The sequence below is a fragment of the Xenia sp. Carnegie-2017 genome, unplaced genomic scaffold (assembly GCF_021976095.1).
Source record: "Xenia sp. Carnegie-2017 unplaced genomic scaffold, XeniaSp_v1 HiC_scaffold_13, whole genome shotgun sequence".
Lineage (NCBI taxonomy): Eukaryota > Metazoa > Cnidaria > Anthozoa > Malacalcyonacea > Xeniidae > Xenia > Xenia sp. Carnegie-2017.
In genome coordinates, this window is record NW_025813436.1 from 10806787 (window position 1) to 10826406 (window position 19620).

The 19620-nt window shown below is 36.8% G+C and overlaps 1 protein-coding gene across 3 annotated transcripts; it reads left to right on the forward strand.

The window, feature by feature from the left end:
- The first annotated feature begins 213 nt into the window (after positions 1–213).
- Positions 214–19163, forward strand: LOC124452444 (S phase cyclin A-associated protein in the endoplasmic reticulum-like). 3 transcript variants are annotated; one of them, XM_047002986.1, is made up of 33 exons: positions 214–493; positions 708–831; positions 3075–3322; positions 4062–4162; positions 4425–4620; positions 4726–5580; positions 5922–5985; positions 6181–6298; positions 6361–6400; positions 6480–6551; positions 7669–7809; positions 8159–8230; positions 9113–9196; positions 9717–9788; positions 9876–10028; positions 10926–10979; positions 11094–11186; positions 11528–11623; positions 11696–11826; positions 11892–11957; positions 12071–12197; positions 12840–12952; positions 13355–13478; positions 14561–14757; positions 15355–15504; positions 15620–15699; positions 16156–16310; positions 16665–16726; positions 16835–16922; positions 17808–17887; positions 18095–18206; positions 18279–18336; positions 18739–19163. In XM_047002986.1, exons 1-33 carry the CDS (start codon positions 380–382, stop codon positions 18828–18830), a joined length of 4332 nt encoding a protein of 1443 aa, XP_046858942.1. In that variant the 5' UTR covers positions 214–379; the 3' UTR covers positions 18831–19163. The 3 variants fall into 3 exon arrangements, with proteins under 3 accessions (XP_046858942.1, XP_046858949.1, XP_046858957.1); XM_047002993.1 differs by having other exon boundaries at positions 5925–5985; XM_047003001.1 differs by lacking the exons at positions 214–493; positions 708–831 and adding an exon at positions 2203–2424.
- The last annotated feature ends 457 nt before the right edge of the window (positions 19164–19620 follow it).

The following is a 19620-nucleotide window of genomic DNA, read 5'->3' on the forward strand; positions in this document are numbered from 1 at the left end:
GAGCCAAGGAATTTTCTATCGCCACTTTTGCCACCAAAAATTAAATATATCTCCAACTTTTTAGATATGTTTGTTCACATTTTAGAAATGAAATATTTGCATTCTCCTACATCATGCATAAGCATCAAATGGGCAAGTTTTTGTGCTTTGAGAATTTGAGATTTCAGATTTAGTCTTATGAGCGAGGTTTCATCTTCCTACCGGCGAAAGAACACCATGTAAACATCAACATTTGAGGAGAGCAATAGGTGTTTGTTTGGCTTGCCATTTATATCAATTGAAATTCACGTTAATATCGCTAAAAAATTGATATAAAGTGAACTATCTACTCATTCGTGAGTTTTACTACGCTTTCAAAATGTAGGTTTTTGCGTAAAGCATGTCTCATGTTGAGAAAAACGACAGACGGCGGCCAAATGGCCTCGAAAGTAACGGACATAAAGCTCGTGCCGAGAGATACCGTAGTAGCAACAAGAAAAATCTTTCTCCAAAGGTAACGTGGACATTTTACGTGACTTTAGTTTCAGTTTGTTGATACATTTTACTTGTAGTTTGATGGTAAAGGACTTCATTAAGATGTACCCCCCTGATAAAAAAATGCCATGATATTTTTCAGAAATAGAAAAGCATATAGGCATAGTATGAAAGTGCTTCATTGTATATGGCACTTTGTCTTCAATCATGACGATGCTATCTTGATGTTTTAGACCAGCCATAAGGGACTAGACAGAAGCAATAATCAAGATCATATACGACGCTTGGTCGAGAAGGAAGGAAGGGTAGCAAGGAATCTTGTCACCTTTTCAGTTCCCGTGAGTGATCAGAGGAACGGTAAAAAAAGTTTGCATAAAAGAAAATATCACCATATTATATCAGTTTTTTGACATATTATACAGTCTAAAGGCAGGCATTAACTTCTCCCAGATTAAGTGGTTTGTCAACTTGCTGTGTATTAAAGTAAATGGTTTGAACCCGGGAGTATCCTTACATGTTGGTATAGTCCTGAGAAGGACTGTTTTTGTTGTTGTTGACTAACGTTTCGACAACCTTAGTGGTAGTCATCTTCAGAGTCAAATGAGGAGTAAACGTCAGGTTAGCTGTATTTGTCATCTGGTTCTTACGTCATTGTATTGTGTGTACAGGAAATGTGTATTGTCATTGTGAATTAGTGTGAAGTGTAATGTTTTTAGTTGATCGTTTGTTTGTATTGTGAATAAGTCGTTTGTAAGGTGCTGGTAATTACTGTGATCTGTTCAGGGGTGCCGGTAATTGCTGTGTATTGTAATCTTGTAATCAAAGCTTTATACTGCAAAAAACATTTTCTTTTTCAACAAAATACATTCCTTGATATTTACAGTTCTTCTGAAAAACATTTTCAATGTTGTTTGTTGTATTTCATTAGATTGCAATAAATTCCTATCTATAAATGTTCATGGGTCAATCAGAAAATTGCCATGAGCACTAATGACTTGTTTTTTATATTATTATTTTTGATAGAATGTTGTCCTTTATTGTGCTTTTTATAATTTTTGAGTAGTATTAACAATAAACCCTTCGTGTTTGAGTAAGTAACAACCAGATATTGAGACCCTCCCCTATTTCATGCCTTTTACCAATATTTTACACAGTTTTCTCAGGGGGGGACTGCCTGAATGGGGCACAAAATCACATCCTGAATAATCTGTAGAAAAATGTCATATTTCCAACGATAAATGTCGATGTAATGCGATGTAATATGTTTTCTCAAGAGTATGTTGCCCATATAATGTTATAGCAGTAGCATAGCAAGCCTTGAATGCTATTTAAAATTTTGGTGTTAACTCACTGTACAAACAGAAGATTTCTATTGTTAGTGAATTTACATAGCACGACCAAACACGTTGGCTTGCCACGCCACTAGATACAGGAGTTATATGAAGTATTCGATTTCCGTGATAAGAACAAACCTATTTTATCACTTGAACCACTCATCAACACGTTTGACAGTTACTGAACGGAAGAATGTATACAGAAAATACTGTTTACCTTGTGTGTATTTTTGCAGGAAACAGTCTTGAAATGGCGTAGCATGTTTTTTATGCAGGAGCAACGATTGATTCGATGAATTTACCCTTAAATCATGCTGAATACAGTTCGTATAACTGAAAAGCGTTGACTTGCATACGCAACTAAAAAACCACGTCTTTATAAATAGTTTATGAAATGAAGACTCGACCGCTTTTTGAATATGTAAAACGTCCGGTCTTACATTTAAAATTATTGCATCGTTCTTCAAACAAAAGCAATGTACGAAACGTTTGCTTTCACCGAAATGCTTCAATTTTAAAGTGAGCATTCAATTTTTCAATAAATCGGTCTGAATGGTGATGTTCGCAGTTTAAGACGTAGTTTTTATGGAAACTACCGTTACACTTATTGATCAAGGTAAAATTAGACATTCATTGTTTGTTGATGTTAGCTCGTTCTATAATTTCTCCGAAAGTTTTTAGTGTCTTTGTCACGCGAACTGATGTTTACGAATTTTTACTTAAGTCTGTCATGTTCATCAACAGTGGGAAGATTTTGAACTTTGGATGATGAAACTTGAGTCATTATAAACTCTAGTCTAGTGTCTTAATCATGAGTGATCTGATGTTGAAACTTAAGTCATTATATTCTTCAGTCTAGTTTCTTCATCAGGAGTGAGCTGATGTTGAGAATTTAGCTCTTGTATACTCCAGTGTAGTGTTTTCATCAGGAGTGATCTGATGTTCTTATATACTCCAGTCTTGTGTCGTCTTCATCAGGAGTAATGTGATGTTGAACATGATTCTTTATGTACTCCAGTCTAGTGTCTTCATATGCGATTTTCATCAACATTACAGTGAAAGACCGTTTTTGTTGTTGTTGACTGACGTTTCGACAACCTTAGCGGTAGTCATTTTTTGATTCTGAAGATGACTACCGCTAAGGTTGTCGAAACGTCAGTCAACAACAACAAAAACAGTCCTTCTCAAGACTATACCAACCTGGACGATCTACATTTACAAACATGTAACGATACTCCCGGGCTCTAACCATTTAATTTATTACAGTGAAAAGCGATCAAAGCATTCAGACCTCTAGAACCGATGGAGAGAACAGAGAAAAAGAAAAATCAAATGTGGAGAAACGTGAAATTTCCCCCAGCAAATCAAAGACACGAAGTCGGTCGAATTCAGCCAACAGAAAGAAGATCGATTTACGAGCGAGATATTGGTCGTATTTGTTTGATAATTTAAAGAGAGCTGTTGACGAGATATACACGACATGTGAATCTGACGAAAGCGTGATGGAATGTCAGGCAAGATCAATGCTTTTTTTAATCATCAATGCTTGATATACGTCGTAATCCTCTCCCGAGGATTGATTTTCATAGTTTATCTAGGTCGTAATCCTCTCCCGGGGATTGATTTTCATAGTTGATATACGTCGTAATCCTCTCCCGGGGATTGATCTGCATAGTTGATCTACGTCGTAATCCTCTCCCGGGGATTGATTTTCATAGTTGATCTACGTCGTAATCCTCTCCCGGGGATTGATTTTCATAGTTGATATACGTCGTATTCCTCTCCCGGGGATTGATCTGCATAGTTGATCTACGTCGTAATCCTCTCCCGGGGATTGATCTTCATAGTTGATCTACACCGCAACTCTTTCCGTGGGATTGATTTTCGCTGTTGATCCTTGTACATCGCAATCCTTTCCTGTGAATTGATCTTTATACTTAATCTTCATCGCGATCCTTTCTTGCGGATTGATATTCATACTTGATTTACATTGTAATCCTTTCCGGGGCTTGATCTTCATATTCTTGATCTATATTGCAATCCTTTTTTGCGAATTGATCTTCACACTTAATCTTCATCGCAATCCTTTCTTGCAGATTGATGTTCATACTTGATCTAACTTGCAATCTTTCTTGCTGATTGATCTTCATACTTGATCTACATTTTAATCTATCCCTGAGGATTGATTTTGTTGTCCATGCAAGAGTTATCTTCACATGCGACTTCTTAAACAATGAATTTTCTTGTGTTTAGGAGGTAATCATGATGCTTGACCAATGTAGGAATGATTTTCAGTCACTCATTGATCGAATTCACCTACACGCAGCTTTCGAGAAGGCTGACAGCAAAGACAGGTATGGTTTTGTTCAATTGTTTTTAACTAAAAATGTTTTAGACGGACAATATTGTATACCATATTATAAGCTTGTCTTTTTCTTCATTTTTGAATACACAGCACTAATCCCATGCTGTCCCGGCATTAGCTGCTCATTTCTTTATTGTCGCATCTAATGTTAGTCAGGGATGGATTGAAGCGAAAAGGACGGAGATTGTTTTTCGCTCTTGAAAGAAGTATATTCGTGTGCAAGATTCAAAATTTTCACCTGCCTTTTATAGACCTCAGTCTCTGGCGTGGGCAGTTCGCAAGCTCTCCCCAGGGAAATATCCAATCTCAAGCCCTCCTCCTGTTTTCTCTTCGAGAAAACGAAGACCACTAATGAAGACACTGGAGTTGGAAGAAACGAGCGTGGATGGCGTAATGTCTTGGGCTGATAGAGTAAAGGGTCGTACTTCTGTTTCAGATAGATCTACGGTACTAGTTTTCTGAAACATACTACATCATCATATACATACACATATGCCAATGGCATTAGTTTCCATTACTGAACATAATCAAAAAATTTGGTTTACTTTTTAGCCAAAAACGATGAAAAAGAACGAAGAGAACCTGGTACGAGATAAGATTGTACAAAATGGCTTCGTCGCCATACAGGACGGGATTCTTAAAGTTGAGGAAGATGATGGTGGATGGGAGACTGTACGCTACAGTAAGAAAACGAAAGCTACCGAAAAGTGTAGTGGTGCACGTGATCGCAGTCCAGAGTCATATGCGCACAGTGTTGAGCCAAGGGTACTTCGTGTTGTTACGGATAACGGCGATCTTTCTCCAACAGCGAAACATGTTTCTGAAGTGGAATCTTTTAATGAATGTAACAATGAAACAATTGCTGATGTCCGTGAAGCAAAAATAAGAATTTCCAATTCAACATGCGCTGACGCAAACACAAAGGACTCGTTTATATGTAAGGACAAAGAATTTGATAAAGACGAGATGTCAGTTGTCTCAACTGAAATGTTATTAGAGTCCAGTATTAAGGAGCAAGCTACTCCTCCGGTCACTTTGAATGTTGCTGATGTAAATAGCTCAGTGGAAAAGGGGAAAAGTGACAAAAACGAAAAGCTGAAAGGGTTTTTAAGTCCACTCAACGTCGACTCCGATGTTGATACGGACGAAGACGGTTTGACGGCGTCTGATGTCGAGCATCAAGCAGCTCTTTCGGCCGCCATTGAAGAAGAAGCCGATCTTTCCAAGCAGTATGAGACAGAACGTGATGAGTTTCTTGCCTCCGCGAAAGAACACGAAGAGAAACTTGCCATAGAGTTGGCAGATCAAGAGGCCTACGTAAACGCTATGAATAATGTTGCCGACGGTGATGATGAAGCTGGAGAGGTACAAGATGATAATAAAGAAGAGAAAAGTGAAAATGATAAGGTGATTTTACTTCTGTACGTGGTATATGGCGTGGTTTTTATGAATGCGGAAGTTTATGTCAGTTTCAGTCAAATTTCTTTCTTTTGAGAGATATGTTGGCAAAACTTGAGTATTTCTATACTTCAGTGTTGTGTCTTCATCATAAGTAATCTGATGTTGAACCCGAGTTCTCAAATACTCCAGTTTAATGCCTTAATCAGGATTTATCGAATGTTGTTGTTCGAGTCAACATATTCGTCATTTCAGTGTCTTCAGACTTTTGCTGGTCTCTTTATCATGTCGACCACATTGGTCTTCATTTTCATCTTCATTGACAAAAATATTTCTTTGATATCTTCTAGCAGAATCCTCGAGGATCAGTGACAAGGGAGTTGACTTGGGAAGAGATGATAGCGGAATATGACGGTAGAGTTTGCTTCGACGTTGCACTATTTTTTTGGCGGGAAACTATAAGACATAATGATATAATGACGTAATGAAGTAATGACGTAATGAAGTAATGACGTAATGAAGTAATGACGTAATGGTGTAATGAAATATGACATAATGATGTAATAACATAATGACGTAATGGCATAAGCAAAAATGACGTAATTATAGAAAAAAACAAGCGTGAAGGCTCGCCAAGCTGGGGGGATATTGTTGAAATGTCGGAGAGCCGGCCACCAGGACGAGCTGTTCAAATTCATCAAAGATTATCGTCACCTTCACGAAAGAGGTATGTTTACATCACAGAATTTTTTCGACGTTTGACTTTCCTAAATTTATCCTTTACCTTAGAGATGTAAACGTTGGAGTGCAAAAGCAAGCCGAAAAACAGGTAATGGACGATCATTGTTTAACAGGAAATAATCTTTGTGAATTTTATCGTTTGTCTTGCGATGATTTTTCTCCTGCAGGCAAAAGCTCAACAACTGCGAAAACAGTTACTCGACGATAAACTGCAACATCTTCAAAACCTTTCTGAGAAAGTTGGTTGACATCTTTTTTTTTCTGGAACTGTTAGCTATTTTTTAAACCCCACAATCCTATGCATGCTTTGTCTCAATACATGACTGGTCCATTTGTCCTCTCTTCCGGCTAATTTCATTCTTTGCAATCTGCGCGAAGAAATTTTCTTTTATAAAGAAATGCGTTCAATTCAATTTCGGTGCCAACATAGGAAATCATAATTTTTGTTTGACTTACTTTTTGCCGTTGAATTTAAATATTTGGCATCGCATAACTGAACTGCCTGTTCAAATACTTTCCCACATCTATTTTATCAATAAGTCCAACTTAGAAAGAACAATCCCTGATGACAGTTTTTCATGGACTTTGCCATTGTCTCACTGCCTTTAAACTTCCACAAATTTCACTCAAGACCATGTTTACCTGCACGAGTGGGAGAATTTTGATGACAGTTTTTCATGGACTTTGCCATTGTCTCACTGCCTTTGAACTTCACAAATTTCACTCAAAACCATGATTACCTGTATGAGTGGGAGAATTTTGATGACACTTTTTCATGGACTTTGCCATTGTCTCATTGCCTTTGAACTTCACAAATTTTACTCAAAACCATGATTACCTGTATGAGTGGGAGAATTTTGATGATACTTTTTCTTGGACTTTGCCATTGTCTCATTGCCTTTGAACTTCACAAATTTCACTCAAAACCATGATTACCTGTATGAGTGGGAGAATTTTGATGACAGTTTTTCATGGACTTTGCCATTGTCTCACTGCCTTTGAACTTCCACAAATTTCACTCAAAACCATGATTACCTGCTAGAGTGGGAGAATTTTGATGACAGTTTTTCATGGACTTTGCCATTGTCTCATTGCCTTTGAACTTCCACAAATTTCACTCAAAACCATGATTACCTGCTAGAGTGGGAGAATTTTGATGACAGTTTTTCATGGACTTTGCCATTGTCTCATTGCCTTTGAACTTCACAAATTTCACTCAAAACCATGATTACCTGCTAGAGTGGGAGAATTTTGCTCATTTTTGTTTTACATTTCTACTCTTCTCTATTCATGTAAAGTTTGCTCTTTCTCGTTTTTAATGATCTTACATGAAGTGTTTACAACACGTTCATTCAGGTGGAAAAGGCTCGTGAACTGAAGATGATGTTGATTGGCGAACAAGAGCTTCATCAAAAAGAGAAACAACGAAAAGTTGAAGAGAAACGCAACATAAAACTAAAAGAAATAGTTCGCAAAGCACAGGAAGAAGACGCGAAGGTGAACATTGTTATGTATTCTTTAATAAGCCGTCTTTGAACCTGAATACTGTTCTTTCAAGACTTAACTACACAAAATGAGTTATCCTGGCTAGTCGAGTTAAAAGCTCAACATCATAAAAGTGTAATGTGTTGAAAGCTTTGATCTCGTGTGCTTTAAAACAAGCCTGCTGACAAAACTTGCTTCATGTAGTCAGACTAATACTTTTGATTATTGTTACATGAAGTATAGGTGGTCGTAATTAGAATCGTAAGGAATGTGAAAGGGAAACGGTCTTTTACGTAAAGAGCATTATAGCTATTGTCAATTTTATTGACACGGTTAGTTTTTGGTTTTTCCTCGTTTTTAGGTGAATGAAATTGCTTTCATCAATTCACTGGAAGCGCAGAACAAGAAAATAGAAGTTTTGTCTCGATACCAGGTGTGGGAGTCAGATATTTTATTTTTCATTGCTTGCGTGTTACAAAAGATCGCGCTTGTTTTTAAATGATCACTTGGCTTGATAATGAATTTGATATGAAGTCGAAATATTGCTTATAAATCTGATCTCTTGTTGATATGTCTCGAACCTTGAGTTTACAAGAATCTTGAGTTTATATTTCTTTAAATTGTCGAATGGAAAAAGTCTTTCGTCATACCACGTGACTGAAATAGATTTTCAAAAATGATTTTCAGCTATTTTGATTTCACAAACATGTTATAAAGTAAATGGTTTAACCCGGGAGTATCGTTACATGTTTGTAGATGTAGATCGTCCAGGTTGGTATAGTCCTGAGAAGAACTGTTTTTGTTGTTGTTGACTGACGTTTCGACAACCTTAATGTTTTTAGTTGATCTAGTGTAATGTTTTTACTCCTCATTTGACTCTGAAGATGACTACTGCTAAGGTTGTCGAAACGTCAGTCAACAACAACAAAAACAGTCTTTCTCAGGACTATACCAACCTGGACGATCTACATTTACAAACATGTAACAAACATGTTATGTTATATCGTTACGTAGGTGATGCGTTTGATTTTTTAAATCTTTTTCTCAATGTTGGAAAAAGTATGGGAACTTGGGAACATAGTTCCCAGAAATCTTATAGAGTTGAGAGTTTGGTAGAAAATTTTCCAGGAACCAATACAACACTTTTAAATCGGTTTATTAAACGTCATAATTAATATTCGTCTTAATTCATATTTTTGTTATTTTGTTGATTTCAACAAACAAATCTCACAGAAAATTTTCAACATTTGCCTGTGGTTCCAAGAAAGAAAGAAACTTTTTCTACCTCTGCAGTTTTTCTATCCCGTTCTTCTAGGATCACGAAGCTCGTTTACAAGATCTTCAAGAAGAGCGACAACGAAAACGCGATGAGCAGCAGGCTAAAGAGGCTGCAGCATACGTAAGGATAATAGAGGATCTAATAAGAAGAATAGAGGATCTAATAAGGATAATAGAGGATGTAATAAGGATAATATAGGATCTAATAAGGATAATGGAGGATCTAATAAGGATAAGAGTAGTCATTGTAGATGGTGTAGTAAGGATATGGATGGTAAATGATTTAATATTTATAGCAATAGACGGTAACAATGGATTGAAATAGGTAAGTGTAGTGATGGATGTTAACAAAGATAGGACAATACTACTGGATGTTCTTATAAGATGAGAGTAAGGTGTATGATCGTGAATTATATGGTAACACCGAAGGATAGTAAAGGATAGTAAAGAGTTAAGTGAGGATAAAGACAGCTTAGTGATGTTGATAAAGCAATTTGTATAAAATTGCTATATTATATGTATCTTGATATTATCAGGAAAAAAACTATGATAACCAAGTTTATTTGGATTTTTTACTCGATAATGACTTTATATGTTTGAACTTGGGAAAAGCAGCTACATTTTGTTGATATATTCTACAGGAGCGTCGAAAACAACTCGAGGCGGAGAGAAAGGCGAGGCTTGAAGAAATGAAACAGAGACGACAAGAACAGGTTCCTGATATAACATTCTACTTCGCTCTCCGGCTCGCTGTTTTTTGAACGAACATATTTATGTAAGTCCTTCTTTCCATCGCCCAGGAAGCGAAATTCCTTCGAGAGAAGCAAGAAAAGGAAAAAGCAAGAGAAGAAGCAGCCAAAGAAAGAGCGAGAGAACGAGAGCAAAGACTTGCTGCACGTAATGAAGCCTTACAAACAGCCGTGGAACAACTTCAATTGAAGATAAAACAAAAGGTACAAAGAGTGGCAAGTGGTTCACCCCCTCCCCACCCCTGGAATGTTTCTTAAAAGGGTCTCTCGCAGTCTCAATATCTCTACCTCTCTCCTTCAATATTTCTCAAAGTTTTGAAAATTTATCCAGCATGCTTATGATTTGCCCGACGGTATAGGAAGATCAGTGGTAAAATTACTGTTCATCTCTTTAGAAAATTAATTACATTCATGATTTTTCGTGTTCAACAGTTGAATACAAAAATATATGCATTTTTGGAGTAAAAAACGGGCTGGCTTCGCTACTGAGGGTACATGAAAGTTGTTTTTGTCAGTCGTTTTTAAACTTCTAGTCATGTCATACGTGTAAATAAGTCCAAATAGTCAGTTTGTTCGTATTTTTACTGTACGTCCATATTGGTCTGAAGATGTCATGTGTTATAAGACGAATTGCCACGTTTAATGAAAGTCATCTTCATACTGTAAGATCGTCCTTAAAACACGTAATATTTAACAAGACGAATTGCCACGTTTAATGAAAGTCATCTTCATACTGTAAGATCGTCCTTAAAACACGTGATATTTAACAAGACGAATTGCCACGTTTAATGAAAGTCATCTTCATACTGTAAGATCGTCCTTAAAACACGTGATATTTAACAAGACGAATTGCCACGTTTAATGAAAGTCATCTTCATACTGTAAGATCGTCCTTAAAACACATGATATTTAACAAGACGAATTGCCACGTTTAATGAAAGTCATCTTCATACTGTAAGATCGTCCTTAAAACACGTGATGTTTAACAAGACGAATTGCCACGTTTAATGAAAGTCACATTCATACTGTAAGATCGTCCTTAAAACACATGATATTTAACATCTACGTTTGTAGTGCGTTTAGATTTTGTCTTTTTTTTAGCAACAAGAGTCGACAAAACGTCACGAACAAATTTTAGAACTTGTGAAAGAGAAGGTGAGACCTTTCTTGATTTTTTCATTTGGGAGAGCAAAGCGAAATCACGGCTGCTGACATTTAAAGAGGTAAAAAACTCTGTATTACCTGCATACTTACTATGTTTACCTTCAGGCTGCTGGCGCTTCACGTCACTCTACTCAAGATGATCTTCCCGCTGTCACTCCGTATGAGAGAAAGAAGATTTGCACTTTGTGTAATGTTCAGGTAATTTGTACATTGGTTTAGTGGGTGATGTGTTATGTTCATTGAACTATAATACATTACACTCAAACACGCGAGATTACACCCAGACACTCATGTTTAGTGTTTCGAGATTATCTCGCTGAGTTACAGTTGAATGAACTACACACGCGTGTCTGGGTGTAAGATTTGGCTTCAAAAAATTATTAAGCTTTTCTATTACAGCTAGCGTTCCATGTATTTTAGTTCAATGGTTATGTTAGATAGCTCACGTGTACACTAGGGATACACTTATTGTTTGGGGATAGCGCTGTATGTCACAGGACATTATTGTGTGAAGCTATCATTGTTATTTTTACTCATAGATAATATCCGAGGTTTACTTGGTGAGCCATCTACGAGGAAACAAACATAAAATGGCCTTAGATGAAGTAGAAAGGGGAAAGAAAATCGAGGATTACGTAAGAAATATGACTTAGGATTGTCAACGTTGATGGTTTTTTCACTTTTGTTTTTTCTTAAACTTTCTAAAGGACGCTCTATCGCTGCAGTACATTAAAGATGTCAGTGTGGATAAAGTTGACGAGAATGCCAAAGCGAGCGATGAGAGAAAGACGGCGTTCAAAAAACGGGTGAAAAAGATCAGACATCGCATGGCCTCACGGTAATTTCTTTGAATGGACCACTAAAATCATCGAGATTTCTAATCGCTTGTAAAAATAATTCCAGTGGCAGGGAGTATGAAGCGACATTGACCAGCGTAGAAAAGCGATCAGAATCTTCTAAAAAATCGAAGTAAGGAACTTTCATAATCGTGGAACATACTACTTGTCTGTTTGCTTCTACCAAACCAAGTTGTTTCAATGAATTTTCTCAGAATTTTTGCTTTTTTTCTCTTCCTCATAAAGACTTCAGAAAGTCATCAAAGATCTTGACAGATATTTCAAGAATCAAAGCACGGGACCATGGGCTGCCAATCGAGTTGCAGCTTTGGAACGTTCCTTGAGTGAACTGAGTCGACTGATGGAAGGCAATGTATGATGTAGGGCAGGGGTGGGCAACTTCTTCAGTCGGCGGGCCAGATTTAGGAAAATGAAGTTAATTGTGGGCCGGATTATTACATGAATAATACTCAATATTCAATGGTCGGATACAGTCGGCGGGCCACTCAAAATCCCTTCAGGGGCCGGACCCGGCCCGCGGGCCGTATGTTGCCCACCACTGATGTAGGAGCAAATCAATGACCCAGAACTCAATCTACTTGATTTCCGACTCGGCTAAAATTCTATATTTGCGAGTGAGACAAGTTGACATCTTGAAAGGTGGCAAAACTGACGATGTCTACGACTAATGTCTGCTTTCGCTGAGTTGATATAGAGTTACAACGTTGATAGTCTAGGTTTTTTTAAAATGTTTGATTGTATTGTCTTTTAAACTTTCCTTAAACTTATTTTTTGTATCGAGTTTTGCTTTTTTCCACCTTTCAAGATGGCGTCCTTGTCTCATCTTGACACGGTAGTTAGACATCTAGAGGACTGGGTTCTAAATTATCGGGCGAAATATAATCGTTTTTCATTGCCATTTTGGTATTTTTCCCTATTGATTTACCTAAAATGGAGCGGTAACTTTGTATTGATAGTATATGTGACATAGATATCCTTTCTAACGTATCTTTAGGTTGAAGCAGATCAAGTAACGTTCTGTAACCTTGGTGGTTTGTCCACCTTATCACGGATCCTTCTACAAATCGAATTTTCGTCAGGAACGCAAAAATCTTTTCTACCTATCAAGTATGTTGAGCATTTTCTTCGGCATGATATTCCAATATGTGCAAATTGTTATTAGATTTGATCTAATAAGTTTAGACTCTCCCACCTGCTTCACATACTTGCAGAGTTGTGAACAGGGGGGAGTGTGTAAACTCATCCGACCGAATCTGCTAAAAACCTTGCGTGTATGGTCACACTTTCTCTCTTTAAAAGTCGAAAGAGTTGTTGTGTCTTACAGCCACAGTACCCTTGCAACAAATGTGTGTTCTTTATCCCTAAATGGTGCAAAATATACCAATATGACATCAAAATAATTATCTGTGGTTTTCATTTGTCTCCATATATGGACATATTGTTTCCGCGCACGAGTGGTGATAGCGAATGAAGATGCCTTGAAAATATATCTTTTTCCGTATTTTTTAGAACTTTGTGCTCTGTCGTGTCGGTAATGACAATCGCCTGCGTCAAATGCTTCGAAAATTGTTGGTATGTGTTGCTAAGCAACAAGCTCACAGTCGTTGTCGACCTTTTGGCCCATAATCTCGCGGTAATTATTTTAACTGAATCAGCCAATAGAATATTAGCTTTGTGATGTGATTATAATTGAACCCGTAAGAAAGAGTTGACCTGTCCATTTCAATGAACTCAAATACCCTTATCTTGTTTAACACACTTTCTGGCAACAATAACTCAAATAGAAGTTCACTGAGCCATTTAAAGTCAGTCGTTTCTACAGCTAAAGTACGGAAGATTATAATGCATAAAGTAGCACAATGGAAACGACGACATAGAAAAACGAGAAGATTATAATGCATAAAGTAGCACAATGGAAACGACGACATAGAAAAACGAGAAGATTATAATGCATAAAGTAGCAATGGAAACGACGACATAGAAACAGAAAGATTATAATGCATAAAGTAGCACAATGGAACGACGACGTAAAAACGAGAAGATTATAATGCATAAAGTAGCACAATGGAAACGACGACAGAAAAAAAGAGAAGATTATGCATAAAATGCAATGGAAACGACGACATAGAAAAAGTAATAAAAATGCCAACAACGACGACGAAAAACAAGAAGATTATAATGCATAAATGCTTGTAACGACACAAAAACAGAAGATTATAATGCATAAAGTAGCTAATGGAACGACGACATAGAAAAACAGAAGATTATAATGCATAAAGTAGCACAATGGAAACGACGACATAGAAAAACGAGAAGATTATAATGCATAAAGTAGCACAATGGAAACGACGACGTAGAAAAACGAGAAGATTATAATGCATAAAGTAGCACAATGGAAACGACGACATAGAAAAACGAGAAGATTATAATGCATAAAGTAGCACAATGGAAACGACGACATAGAAAAACGAGAAGATTATAATACTTTTCTTGTTTATTTGTTTTATTGAGCTTGCCGCAAAATTGCTTTATACGTAAGTTGTTGGGTGAAGCTAGAATTGTGGTTTTATTGAGATTTTAGAAGGTCATTCTTGTTTTTTCCTTTAAGTCCGCAATCGGTATTGTTATTATCAATAAAAAAATTTCCTTCAGCAAAATTGCGGCAACGAAAATTTACAGTTTCAAATGGTGAGCTTTATCTCTTGATTTATTTAGGTATTTTCTTGCGTCAATGAAAAGAAAAGTGTTGAAAGTAACTTGGGACGTTCTGCAGACGCGTTCCTTCTCAATCTGCAACACCTTTTATCCACTGCTATCCACAGCTTGATACGCTGTGACGCAAAAGATATAAGTTGTGTTCCGGATGGACTCGATCACTCCGTTGCTATGCAACGAATCACTGATCTCATAAGGTATATGATTACATGTTTGTAAATGTAGATCGTCCAGGTTGGTATAGTCCTGAGAAGGACTGTTTTTGTTGTTGTTGACTGACGTTTCGACAACCTTAGCGGTAGTCATCTTCAGAGTCAAATGATGAAGGTATATGATTGTTATCACCTGCTGGCTAGAAATTCTCGCACGAGAAGGTGAAGTCAAACTTTTTCTTTCTTCGAACAAAACTATTTTTAATTCATCAAAAGTAGATATGTACTAACCCAGGACTTTGCATTAACCCAGGAATTTGTCATGTTTAAAAAACTTCTTATATTTGAGTAAACAGTTGTATTGAAATAATTTTAAAGATTTCATTGCGACTCACAGTATGCCAGGGGAATTATTTTTCGATTTTATTCATAAATTCGCCATTATAGATCATAAACACTTACAATAACTAATCATCAATATAAACAGTGGCTGGAATCACCACACAGAAGCGATCTCCAGAAACGGCATCTCATAAATAAACACACTCGCTGAACTCATACATTTATCAGCGAATTACTAATTTCAAATTCACGTTCATATGACGACATTCATTATTTGAGCCTACGGTATTTTGTTTTCAGCTATATCGTTTGCAGCGGTGTTATCGACAATCTTCAGGCGTATTTTGGTTATATTGGGGGATCAAACGACAACGATTCTTTGATATCGTCAGGATTTGTTTTGGAATCCTTGGACGCGCTCTGCTCTATCGCGAGAGTTTATTCTGTTAGGTAAGTGTACTCTTCGAAAGAACTGTGTTTGCAAGAACTTAAGTTCTATGTGTTGTCAAGAACTTAAGTTCAATGTGTTCAAGAGATTAAGAGAAGGATGTCTTTTTATCTTCAGAGTTAACGATGTGTTCACTCATCAGAAAAGAGAAGACACGAGTCAGTTTTTAGTCACTGTGAAACACACAGGTTTAGCTGGTCAGTGTTGCTGAAAAAACGCTTTCTTTTTTAACGTTATAATTGAGTTGTATGTATTTTCCGTTATGTTCAAATGAGCTGCTTTTGGAGCACTTTCTCAATAATTTAAGACCGGGAGAAGGAATGAGGAGTGAATGGGAGGAAAGGATGGAAGGAAGGAAGAAAGGAGATGAGGGATGAAAAATGGAAGGAGGAATCGAGGAACAGGAAGGAATCGGAAAATCAGGATCAGCGGAAGGATGGAAAGGAGATGATCAATGGAGGAAAATGAAAAGATGGAGGAAAATGAAGATCGAATGAAGGAGGAAGGAAAAGAAATCGAGGGAAATGAAGGAAAAAGGGGAAAATGGAGGAAAATCCTGGGAAGAGGGAGAAATAAAGGGGATTAAAGGCAGCGAGATTTGTCAGGAATAGATCAAATAAACTGTAGAGTGTCATTACGTTTTCCTTATAAAGGTGTCATTAGTCTTTTGTATTCTGTGCTGCTCAGAGATGGCTTAAAAGCACCGTCAAAAATTCCCGAGCAGTTGAGCGAAGAAATGAATTCTATGGCCACAAAAGGCTTGCGATTTTTAAATTTCCTAGCAACGGGTGATTTTCTACTCGTACAAGTAAGGATAACGTTGATCCTCCGGGGTCGTATAGGATGATATTGACGTTTGAGGAGTGCCTAGCGATAGCATTTTAAGACGTTTAAATTGAACATAAAAAATATAGTGGGCTCGTATCTTCCACAAAATTTGTTGAAAGTAGTATAATTGATGTTTATGACATAAGTAATGAAACAGACTTCTTTTAACGAATGTGAATTCTTACTGTCATCATCAAACTGCATGAACACATCCAACTAGACTGATTTTGAAGTAAAAATTTGATGACGTTCGTTCGTACGTCTATAATAATCACAGTCTTTATTTTGCACCGTTTCTGTAAAGTTTTATGACGTTTTTCATGTTTTTTTTTAGGATTCGCTCGGGTGTGAAGGTATTTCTCTTCAGTTTCGACACATCGTTGCTCACATTCTAAGGTAGTCTCCTTTATTATATTATATCATAGGATCGACGATCCTCTCGTTTTGAACAGAGGGCGGTACATTTCTCAAAGTTTGCTTCTGAAATCTAGCTATTCATTTTAGAGTATGCTCCGCCGAAACGAATCACGAACTACTACATGAAGTAATTCTTATCATCGGTTATTTTACCGTTCTTAATCCTGAAAATCAGGTAAAGGATACCTTTGAATGTATTATAATGGCTTTCGTTACTGAGTGAACTTTTCATTTACGAACTTCATTTCTTTTTAAATAAACCATAATATTTTAACACGCGGAACTGCTTAGGTACAAGAAAACAAGTTTGAGAGTTTTTTGAGAGTATACAAAAGCTGTTTAACCCACAAAAACCATGACCAACCGACAATTTAAAAAAATATAGTATAAAGCAAATTCCGAAAAAGCAAGACATCTTGAGATTGCAAAATATGCATCAAAACAAGACGAGAAGTGAACAGTAAATTTTCGACTTTATTTCAAAGTCATTCTCAGACAAAATGAGGATGAATTCACTTCTCGTCTTGTTTTGATGCATATTTTGCAATCTCAAGATGTCTTGCTTTTTCGGAATTTGCTTTATACTATATTTCTTTAACCCACAGTTTGAGTGTTTTCAAATTTGGACGTATCCACTAAGGGCTAGTCTGTTTTTACCCTCATATATTTACACTATTTAACACTTATATCTGTATATCAGAACTGAGTTTCGAACATGTCTTTCGCTATGAGGATGCCCAAGTAAATCCCAGATGCGCCACAACCGTATAACCAGTTGTATAAAATGACCATTACTACATTATTCTGTTGGATTGTTTTATTTTTGTACCTATGACGCAAGTGTATAATTTAAGAGAAACGATCTTTCTTTCGCGACGTTTCGGATCGGGTTTTGCTCGAGCATTAATTGTAATCATGAAATGCAAAGTGAAGTATATATTTTGTTTTTCAACCGTACATCCTGTGTGCATCCCAAGTGCAGGAGTCACCATTTTACTATGGTGAAAGCCTGGAGGGCACATTGTTATACACTTTGTATATATATTTTTTTCATGTACAGGTTTTTGTGCTGTCAGGAAGATCACCGACACTTCTTCAAAAGCTGTGCTCCCTTCCTTTTCAATACTTCAGCAATCCAAGGTACAACGAGCGATGGGAAAAGATGTTACCGTTGACATTTTGGTCAACATGACTCTTAGCAGTATTTTAACTGCACTATGCCAATGATAAAACTTTGTTAAACTTTGAAAAATCAGTTCGCTTTTTCATTTGTCGCCTTTCATAGCCCCCCCCCCCCGACCCAACTAGGAGTGGAATTAATATGCAAAATACTCTCGTTCAATTTAGATTGCGCAATATCCTTTTTCCTACACTTATTTGTGCCTGTTATGAAAACGAACAGAACAAAGAGATCTTAGAACAAGAAGTCAGTTGTGCGTTATTAAGTAATTATTTGGAGGTACGTTGTGTCTGTGGCAAGTTACCCTCGTATAAAATACCATCTCGAAAACTTGTGCTGTTATTTCATCAGGATCAAAGTTTGGATTTTCAGCAAGATAAGATGGATGAAAAGCCTCGGTCGATTATGGGTATCGTACTGAATTTCGATTTTTTGTTCGTATGACGTAGAGAAGATGAGAAAAGATTTACCATTTTAAGACTTGAAAATCACATGAAAACATTGTGAACTATGGGGTCAATATCGCCGTCGTGTCTTGTTTGGATACGTAGGGATTGAATTGCAACCTCATTTAAAATAAATGAAATGTTTCTCGATGTTTCAACCCCAGGCCCTTCGCCATAAAGCTGTAGTATGGGATTGAATTGCAACATCATTTAAAATAAATGAAATGTTTCTCGATGTTTTAAGCCCAGGCCCTTCGCCACAAAGCTGTAGTACTGACGAAGTCCTTCACCCCAAAGCCAGAACAGACTTGCGACCAACTCGAAACATCAAGAAACCATTCAATGTACATTTATGCGTTTTATAGATGAAATGTCCCGGAGGATAATGTTATCTCAACGTTTTCCAGTCTCACGTTGGAAACATGCGCAAGAATTCTTACAAAATGACAAGAGATGACAATGTGTTCATATCACCTCAGATGAATGAAAACACTTTCATATGCTTGATTCAGATGAGGAAGAATGGACGTCTTATGAAAATCCTGTTTAAATGGCAGAATCATTTTCAGTTGTGCTGATGCTTTGGTTCATACCCCTGTTCACCCCACCCCCCGTACACCGTTGTACACGTCCCCCCACCCCCGTATACCGTGGCACACCAAAGATGTTTAAAAAAAAATTCACTTATTGAAAGTATATTTTATCAAATGCTTAAATTATTAAACTCGATCGATATTTAATGTAAGATTTCAATTTTACAACACCCTAAATAAATAATAAATTATATGTACATCGCTTGTTGTAATTTTATTCTGATAACGTTTTCATACAATACAGATCGCGGATACAATGTTTAATATATTTTTTCACCAAATTTACACAATTTCAATCACGTGGTAACGAAATATGACATTGCTTACGAACGAAAAAATCTTAATTAAAATACTCAAAATGTATTAAGTGTTACTCTTGTTGAAATCAAAAGTCCAAAAATATTTCCCATTGAAACTAAACTCTTGTGGAAAAATAAATGTGCTTGTATGTGAAATGGTGAGGATTTACTAACATTTAGTGAACAGTGCATAAAAACCGTGGGAAAGATTGTGCGCGAAAGAGCTGGAACTAGTCACACTATTGACGTCAAACTTTTGGCAACAAGTAACTCTTCAATGAAGTGAAGTAAATTTTGCTAAAAACCGTAGGAAAGATTGTGCGCGAAAGAGCTGGAACTAGTCACACTATTAACG

Excerpts from the sequence above, each read along its gene's own strand:
- LOC124452444 (XM_047002986.1), top strand. The coding sequence starts at position 380 with ATGTCTCATGTTGAGAAAAACGACAGACGGCGGCCAAATGGCCTCGAA. Across the intron at positions 8,231-9,112 it reads AAGTTTTGTCTCGATACCAG|GATCACGAAGCTCGTTTACA; the intron begins GTGTGGGAGTCA and ends CCGTTCTTCTAG. Across the intron at positions 13,479-14,560 it reads TTTTGGCCCATAATCTCGCG|GTATTTTCTTGCGTCAATGA; the intron begins GTAATTATTTTA and ends TGATTTATTTAG.